General features: G+C 36.1%; 1 protein-coding gene across 1 annotated transcript; it reads left to right on the plus strand.

Annotated features, from left to right (window-relative positions):
• The first annotated feature begins 588 nt into the window (after positions 1-588).
• On the plus strand, positions 589-1904 carry LOC111886256 (uncharacterized). The gene is made up of 2 exons (XM_023882498.2): positions 589-907; positions 1201-1904. Exons 1-2 carry the CDS (start codon positions 589-591, stop codon positions 1902-1904), a joined length of 1023 nt encoding a protein of 340 aa, XP_023738266.2.
• The last annotated feature ends 8224 nt before the right edge of the window (positions 1905-10128 follow it).

Raw genomic sequence — 10128 nt, forward strand, 5'->3', positions numbered from 1 at the left:
AATTATATGGACCAATGACGTAACATATTAATAATCCATGTTTAATTTTTTTTGTCCCAAAATAATAGTATACTTCCAAAAATAATGGTTTACCAAAACGTCCTTAATTATTAGTTAAACTACAATGAAATTAAATACAACTGTCACAATAAAAGGATATAATTATGAATTTATTCAATAAAGTTAGTGTAATTAATGTTTAATTAACGTGTGTGTTTTTCTGTCTTTTGACGATAATTTTAAATGGAGGAAAGTATTTTACATTCACCGTGGACCACTTAGGCTTCTCGGTGTGGTGCGGTCTGAGACCGCGCTTGCCTGCCAACTCAGCATGAAACACCGTCCCCAGGGTGCGGTTTGCTGCGGTCTAAACCGCGGTCCGGCCCCTCAAGACCGCGTTTTCTGATTGGCTAGTCACTTTTTTGACCGTTGAAATTGAAGATTCGTTTATTTTTTTTTCTTTTTTTTTTTTTTTGCTTTTTCTTTCCTATATATACACATATCAACTTAACTTTTTTATTCACAACATAATCTTCTCTATCTCTCAAAAAAAATAATTTTTTTTTTTAAATCACTACTCTCCCAAAAATGTCATCTTCTTCATCTTCTGAAGAATTTCAGACTATTTTTGATACCGCTATTGCGTGTGTTCAAATGGCGGAACAAACATACAACGTTGTAGGTAACAACGCAGCTACAAGTTCTCAACAGAGAACACGAAGATACATTTACAGAAATCGTGAAGAAGCCAACCAACGTTTGGTACAAGACTATTTTGCAGAGAATGCCACTTACCAAGGGTATTATTTTCGTAGGCGCTTCAGAATGCTCAAAGGTTTATTCGAACGTATAGTTGAAGATGTAACGAGGGAGTGCAGTTTTTTCCAACAACGCTACGATGCTAGAGGTACACCCGGTTTCACTCCGTTACAAAAATGCACAACCGCACTTCGTCAGTTAGCATATGGCATTCCGCCTGATGCGTTAGACGAAAGTTTTAGGATGTCTGCTAGGATAGCACGAGACAGTCTCCATTTTTCTGCAAAACTGTCATTCAGTTTTATGGTCCAAAATATTTACGTAAGCCTACACGTAATGACATCTTGCAATTGCAAGCTCATCATGCTAGTGTCCATGGATTTCCTAGAATGCTAGGAAGCTTAGGTTGTCTCCATTGGGCATGGGAAAATTGCTCTACAGCATATCATGGGCAATTTACCCGAGGTGATCATGGTCACCCAACGGTAATACTTGAAGCAGTTGCATCACAAGATATGTGGATTTGGCATGCTTTTTTTGGTTCTCCTGGTTCGATTAACAACATCAACGTTCTTAACCGTTCACCAATATTTAACAACATATACGATGGATCCGCACCAGATTCTTCTTTTCAAGTGCATGGAACGCCATATAAGTATGGTTATTATCTGGTCGATGGAATCTATCCTGAGTATGATGTGTTTGTTAAATCGTTTTCAGCTCCACATGGTTCTAGAAGAAAGAAATTCAAGAGAGCTCAAGAAAGAGCTAGGAAGGATGTTGAGCGTGCTTTTGGAGCTCTGAAGAAACGGTGGTTCATATTGAAGAAACCAGCAGCTTATTTGGGCGAGGAAAAACTTCAAGAAATCATGTATACATGTATTATATTGCATAACATGATTATTGAAGACGAAGGAAGAGCGATATGTGTGTTTGACGAGGAAGAAATCCTACCAGAGACACAGCCAATAGAAATTGGTGGCAAAGAGTATATAAACAGGAGAGCAGAGATACGTTGCACCGAAACATTTCACAATCTTCGCAATGACTTGGTGGAACACATTTACTGGGTTCAAAACATTAACCGTAATTTGGATCCACCGGATGACCCCGAAGATGAGTTCTCGGAGAACGACTTTATGTAGTTTCCTTTAGTTATTTTATTTATGTTTTTTAAGTTTCTAGGGTTATTTAAATGTCATGTGTGTGGTTTTTTTTTTGTTTTTTTTTTTTTGGTAACGCAATGTACTGTCTTTTTTTTATTATTTTCAAGTAACGAAGAATTATGTTTTTTTTTGTTAAAATAGAAGATATATTAAATTAAATTAGTTAAAAAAAAGAAGTTTTATTAAATTAAAATACATAAAAAAAAACAAAAAAATAAAAGAAATGAAAAGTGTAGCACCACACCCTTGGTGTGACAAAAAAACCACACTTGAGTGGTAAAAAGTGACATGACGCTGATGTGGCGGGAAAGAGAGTGCGGTTTCGGTGGCACCACTCCCTCCAGCCTTATTAAATTCTGTCTTAAAATTAACATAGAGATTGGGTTATATTAAATAATAATATATATGCCAACTTTGACTACTTACATACATGTGCACTCAATAAATTGATTTACTTCCTACCTAGGGTCGATCAATAAAAAGTCTCATATTTATTATTTTTTAGCCTATATATTCTGTTTTTATTATTTAATAAAGTTTGCATAAAATTTTGAGAATATGAAAATTTATTGCATCCAATTAATGTTAGGAAAATATATTGAACGAATATTATAAAACTAGAAAATATAATTTATTTCACACTCAGTGCATGTGCATGCCACCTAACCAAATTGCACCCTCCAAGCTTTTACTCAACTCCACGTCCGTCTTAATGAGAAGTTGAATAGTTGATAGTTTTTTTTTTAAACGGCTATTATATTATAAAATATTGCAAGGTATCAATGGTAAAATGATAAGGTTACAAAAATACGGCTGAATTTTGAATATGTTCATATTAAATAATTAAATATTGGATTTATCCAACTAAAAATCTAAATATCATATATCTATTATAACTTTTATAATATCGTTTTTGCCCAAAAAAATATTAAATACTTTTTAATATTTTATAATTGATTATTATATTTAAGAATCATCATAGTTGAAATAGAAAAAATAAACTGACCATATTGCCCTTGAATATTAAATCCATTATTAGCATAAAATTGATCAACCATTAGGCTTGGATTTTACCTGCATTTATTTTCGGTTAATAGCGATTGCGGTGACACACGATGTGGATTCATAAGCATCCATATGGAGTATGGACTACACGTTTGTCTGGAATTGATAAATAAAGAGATTAGAGATTACTGGAAAATGATACGTACGGTATCTTTCCACTTTGAATGTAATTATGACTTTGGCGGGCCTATTCTAATCGGTAAGCCTTAATTGGAAACATGTTCCGTTTGGAGAGGTTTGAAGAATGGTTCAGATGCATTGGTTCTTGTGTCTAGTTATCCAAGATACCCATCAATTTCTAGAATTATAGTCTATAGTAACAAAAGAATTTAGGGATATGACGGATAATTAATGTTTTATCACATGATACTAATTAATGTTTTATCATATGACACTGATTCAAATATAGTGTCGATACAAGATGGTTATACCACATATGAGCCTTACATATAATTTAACACCTAGATTAGATTATATACAAAGACGACTAGATAGAAATTAGCTCTTCAAAGATCGATCAAATGTAATCATCATAGGACACATACACTTCTAAACTCTAGAAGGTTAAAGAGAAAGAACAGTTTTAATATTTAGGGTAATATGGTAAATTTATTTTATTCTTTTTAAATTATAATGATTTAGACATAGCAATTGATTATAGATTGTTAAAATATGTTTAAAAAATGGTTTGGACAAATATGATATTTTAAAAGCTAGGTAGGACAAATATGATATTTAGATTTTAAGCCGGGTAATACGATATTTTGTTGTTTAATAAGGTCATATATGAAATTCACCCAAAATACTAACAATAATGACTTAAAAATATAATATATATATTTTTTAATTTGTATATATTTTGTCATTAAATTTTATTTTTGTCTATATTTATCCTTCAATTTGTTTAAGTTATACATATTTAATTTTATCACCGGCCACTCCAGGTAAACCGAAAAAAAATGACTTAATAGAATAATACATTTCTCACTTTCTACATATTTAGTCATTATATTTTTTTTGTTACGAAATAAGTCATTGTTGTTTTTATACACATTCGGTATTTATGACTGGTCATTCGTATTTTGTTCATGACATCCTATATGGCTAATCATCAATAAGGTGTTTGGGGTTGTTGATGATTATGACAAGGAGCGGAGCTTGAACATCTAACTTGGGGGGGGGGGGGGGCACAAAATTGGAAGTACAATGTTCATAACTAATATAACAATATTATTTGAACACAACAATTTTCATTGCCAAATATAACATCATCTAAAAGTTGCAACAATTCATTTTAATAGTGGAAGAAATCATAATTAGTTGATTCACAAGTTACAACAACAAACAAATTGTAACATCCGGATTCCCAGTTATATTATTTTAATCATTTATTTTTGGGTTTTGTGGAGGGACTCGACGAGTTGAGGCTCAAACTCGCCGAGTAGGATCGCGACTCTTTGACTGAATTAATGAACGGACTCGACGAGTCAATGTGTGGACTCGGCGAGTCCGTGCTGTAAAGATAAACCCTAAATCCCCGGGCCTAAGCCCTATTTAACGGACTTTATAGCCTTCATTTGCGGCTACCAGTCCAGAGAGAGATACCCTAGCGTTTGTGAGCGAGTTTGAGCTTCTTGTTCGATTTTGGGTGTGATTTAGCCAAGGAGGAAGGGTTTCCAGCAGGAAGGGGCAAGAGAACTTCATTTCAGTGGGTTTTCAGCTTGTATCTTCAGTTTTGAGGTAGCTATTCGATCCTATTCTTCTGTTTTGCTTAAGGGCATTGAATCCAGGGTTTTCTATACCCTTTTATGGCTTGGTTGGTTGAGATTTAGTGTCCCATTGAGTAATAGACCTTGGATTCGAACCTTTTGAGGTCCAAAGAACTCGAACCACCTTGCTTTTTGTGGTTCCATGGAGGAAATGAACATAGGATGCCATGTTAGAAGGAATTTCACCAAAATAAGCCTAGAGTGCCTTGCATGTGTACCAAGATTCGACCTTTATGTGGTTATTCGTCATGGGGAAGGCATATTTATAGATTATAGAAGCAGATCTGACCTTAGGAGGTCAGATTAGTGTTGTCATGGGAGCAACTCGCCGAGTTCCTAAGTGGACTCGACGAGTCCAGTCGGGGATGCCCCACGATTCGTTGCTGAGTAACTCCGCGAGTAAAGAGGGAACTGGTCATGCCAAGTGAGACTTAGAGGGAGTTAGAGGACCCATGTGGACTCGTCGAGTCGCCCGAGTGCACTCGACGAGTGTGGTCAAAGTTTGACCGTTGACTTCGTTCACTTTTAGGGATTAGTCAATGCTTGGACTTTTGAGCCATTAGAGGGGTAGAATGGTCTTTTACCCTTCTTAGAGAACTTATAGAAAGGGGTCAGCCTAGACTTTAGTATATTTATTAGTTAGAAGTAATTATTTATGTGATTAGGTGGAGGCTAGTGCAGTATTTCAGAGTTAAAGGTTTACCGAGTTATCCGATGTGATTTTTCTCACTATACTTTACCTTGCGTGGTAACTAGAGCTATGTGACAGAGTATCTTGTATGCTATCTATATGATGTGTTGCACTGCATTATTTCTATGTGATTTATGATGTGTGTATTCCAGAGTTTATAGAGTTAGGACCGGAAGGTCCACAGAGTTAGGGCCAGGGGGTCCACAGAGTTAGGGCCAGAGGGCCTACAGAGTTATAGCCTCGAGTGGCTAATATGTGTTATATGTGGTATTTTGGGGAACCCACTAAGTATTTATGCTTAGAGTGTTTTGTGTTATGTGTTTCAGGTACCAGTGAGGATCGCGGGAAGGCGCCAGCATGATCAGTAGACACATGAGGAGATTTTATACATTATGATCTTGGGCTGTGTTGATGGATTGATATGTGAAACAATGAGATTTTATAATATTGATGAATGAAAATATGTTTTAAAAATGTGAAAATTTGTTTTGAAATTTAGGGTGTTACAAGTTGGTATTAGAGCCTTGGTTTAAGGGATTAAGATGCACCTTCGAGTGCATTTGAACTCAATCTGAGGATTTGAGGAAATTATTGAAATAAAACAGAATTTTTCTAAAAGACTAAAAAGGATTTGAAAAGAGCAAAGCAGAGCAGTGTGTACGATCAGCCAACGCCCGAACGATGATTTCCCAAAATACCCTTATATTATGTGTTATGAGATATGAGATGATATGTTATGCATGCTAAAGTAGGCTAGGTATTCTTATTAGGACTAGAGTGGCATGATTTATGATGCCTTAGCCTAGGGGTGTTGCTGCTAGGAGATGCTTGAGAGTGAGAAGATAGTAGCGAGGAGCTTATGAGAGATCTGCTAGAGAGTAGATTATGCATAGTGAGAGTAGAGTACTTGGGATTTTGGATCCTAGGAGGAGGACTTGGGGTGAATTCTAATGCGGTGTGGACGGTAGTATTGGGCCCGTACTACTGAAGACACCGGAGCAGTGCGCAGCCCAAGTAAGAATCCTTGGGTTACCAAGGAACAAGTAGGGTTGAGTTATCGAGTGCAAGTATGCTCTAGCAAGTCTCTGATATTTCTTATGCTGTATTTTAGAGACATCACAATTATGACACGCCACATACCAGAGACCAGTGGGGTGAGTGATGAAGAGCTCCGCCAGATGATCCATGAGGAGGTGGCTGCGGCTATCCGCGCAGATATTCCAAAGATGTTTGGGTCTATTAAGACCACGTTGATTGAGACTTTTGATCATAGATACGCAGCGGTTATTGAGGCTGAAGCCGCTACAGCTACCGCAGCTGTTGCTGCTGCCAGACCTTAGTGTGGTGATTCATTGCTGTTCCGGGAGTTCAGCAACATGAAGTCAACAGAGTTTGATGGGACGCAGGATCCGATTGCTACAATTAGATGGGTTTCTGATATTGAGGGATTCTTCTATACATGTTCATGTCCGGAGCATCTGAGAGTTCGGTTCGTGCTGAAACAGCTTTTCTTGGGAGCGAAGGACTGGTGGAAGTTTGTTGCAGCATACTATTCGCCTGCTGAGCTTTCTGCAGTGTCCTGGGAGAGGTTTACCGCCATGTTTCGTAATGAGTATGTTCCCACGGTGGAGAGGGAGCGTTTGGACCAGGAGTTTCTCACCCTCATGCAGGGTATTGAGTGTGTTACTATGATCACCGGGATGTTCCATGAGAGTGTTCGGTTTTGAGCAATCTAACACTTCCTAAGTGTGCATGCAACCCTAATAAACCATGGATCTATGTTTGTCTAAATACATGCAAAATAATAATTTTCGAAGGTTCATAACCTATCTAACATGGCATGGGGTACTTTTAAACATAAAAGAATTAGATGAGATTACATACCTTTTAATGATGAGTTTGATTCCTAAGGAGTTTGAGGGCCAAGCACCAACAGTGTGAATGCCTCAAATGGAATCACAAATCACCACAAACTCTTGGAAAACTTTGAGAGAGTGTATACACACTATAAAATCGGCCACACACAAGCACACACACTAGTGACACTAGTGGCTATTTCATGCAACATAAGCATGCTTATATAGTGTACATGATTAGGGTGAAACCCTAATAACCCATGACCTTTCCTTTTCCAAGGATCCATGGGTTAAAAGCTCCATGGATCATCCATGGACTTCCATATAAGCCTAGCCCATTAACTAATGAGTATTAGCCCACACCATATAAAACAATAGCCCATAATTTAATTAGTCTTCCTTTAATCTGTAAATTAATTCATAATTAATTTAAGACTAAGACTAATTAAATAACATGACTTCATATTAATATATTATAACTTATAATATATTAATAATCATATGTGTATAACTCTCATAAAATTATCCATAAATAGTTTGGATGAAATGCAACCCAAATGGACCATGCCGGGTTGGGTCAAGTATATACCAAATAAGTTATGGACTTAGACACCTTATCCAACAGACTCCCACTTGGATAAGTCTAATAACTATATTTGCGTATGTTACTTCAGGAACTAACCAGCAATCATAGCTCTCGAAAACTCTGTTGAACTGTGAAGCGCCATTTTAGATAAGTGATCGTATAATCCTCTGTTCTCATGATATCAGCCGGACAAATACATGGAAGCAGTTTGTTTCCCGATTTTCGATTTGTTTGACAAAGAACTTAATCGAACACATCAATTTAGTTCTGACCGGCCGGTACATAGGTCACAACAAAATCATCGAGGGGCCCAGATATCGCTTCTATTTCTAGAAGGAACAGATAAACTTCAACTCATATGCTTGTTCTACTACTTGTTGAATTGTACACAAAGGCACGTTTTATAACATCAAGTTACTGATGCGTTTACATGCAATCAATGCACAACCAACTCATAGGTAACAACTCATATCTCTAGGTTTAAAGATTTATATGATATTACCGTCTCACGATCACTCGAGATAAATTCCATGAAGTGATACAAGTGAGCGTGGGTTTATTCCAATACTCATAACTTATGAGCACTCATGAATGTTGTAGCTGTTGGATTAATGTCTAAGTCCATAACAATAATTCGTAAGACTTGACCCGACCCGGCATGGTCCATTTGGGTTGCATATCATCATGCACTTGGATAGATTATAATGAGAGAAATAAGACACTTATGGTTATTAATATATTATAATTCCTAGTATATTAATAATAAGAATAATAAGATTATCTAATTAGTATTGATCAAGAATTAATCTAGGATTAATTAAGTGATCAAAAGAAGACTAATTAAATATATGGGTTGATTGTGTAAATCATCCATACTTGTATAGTGGGCTAATGCTCCATGGATAATCAAGTTGGGCTAAAACCCATAGGATGGTCCATGGATTCTCCATGGTGTATTTGTACCCATGGATCATGGAAATGAAAGGCCATGTCAATTAGGGTTTACATGGTGTAACCCTAACTATATAAGCATCTTATTCTTGACCAAAATCGGCCACTAGTGTGTGGGGCAAAAGGGCTAGCCGATTTCATGACTGTAGAATTCTCTCAAGTTATTCTAAGTGTTTTGGTGCATTGTGATTCCATTTAAGGCTTCCACACTATTGGGGCTAGGCACTCAAGCTTCATGAAGACTTTCTACACCAAAGAGGTATGTGTTCTATCTTGCTATAGTCATTGTTTTATATGCTAGATTAGGATAATACCTTGGATGTTCTTATTTGCATGTATAATAGAGAAAACATAGATCCAAGGTATTTAGGGTTGCATGTACACTTAGGAGTGTTAGAATGCTCAAAACCCAACAGTGGTATCAGAGACTAGGCTTGCTTTCTCTTATACTTGATGCAAATTGCTGAAAAATGCTGAAAAGCTCGATTTTCTGGCTTTCTGGGCACTGGACTCGCCGAGTCCACTGATGAACTCGCCAAGTCCATGAGTAAAATCATCCTACTCGCCGAGTAGGTTCATGCACTCACCGAGTAGGAGCCCCAGACAGCATATTTTCAAGGTTTTTGGCTAGAAATGGACTAGGAACATTACCCTAAGTTGTTTTTGAACTTATAAACTTGTTTTTTGATGTGGTAATGTTCATGCTAATCCATTTTTTAAGATAATTGTCAATAGATTCATGTTTTGTATTAGTTTAAGGTTTAGACTAATTACATGAAAAAGTTTGATTTGAATTATCTTGTTCTTATGAGTTGCTTAGATTAATAGGAAAGTTATGTGAAATTATTGTTTTCAATCCAAATTAATCTAAGAGTTGATTCTAAAATGTGTTTGTGGAAATCGTCCTCAAGTTATATGAAAAGTCACATTTAAGTTTCATAAAACTCATAAAAGTTGGCAATGGTTACAAAAGATGAAGAGTCTTGTCCTTAAGTTATGGAGGTTCAAGAGTCACTTCATTAAGTAATAAAATATGTAACCATAATTAAATCCATAAGTTATAAAATAAAGAAAAGTTAATTCTTTTATTAGTTTAAAGTCTTCCATAACTTGTCCTCAAGTTATGGAACTTGAAGAGTTTTTGGATTAAAACTACTTTAAACACATAAGTTATGGAATTAAATAGTTTTGAATAGTTTCAAAACTTGCCCTCAAGTTCTGGAATTTGGAAAGTTTTCACTTATGAATACTTTAATTCCAAGTTAGCCCTTAGAATTTTAAATGT

The sequence above is a fragment of the Lactuca sativa genome, chromosome 2 (assembly GCF_002870075.4).
Source record: "Lactuca sativa cultivar Salinas chromosome 2, Lsat_Salinas_v11, whole genome shotgun sequence".
NCBI lineage: Eukaryota > Viridiplantae > Streptophyta > Magnoliopsida > Asterales > Asteraceae > Lactuca > Lactuca sativa.

What these genes read in the sequence shown, in the direction of transcription:
- LOC111886256 (XM_023882498.2), top strand. Translation starts at nt 589, where the DNA reads ATGTCATCTTCTTCATCTTCTGAAGAATTTCAGACTATTTTTGATACC. An exon ending in ACAACGCTACGATGCTAGAG is followed by an intron (nt 908 to 1,200) that starts GTACACCCGGTT and finishes ATTGCTCTACAG; the next exon opens with CATATCATGGGCAATTTACC.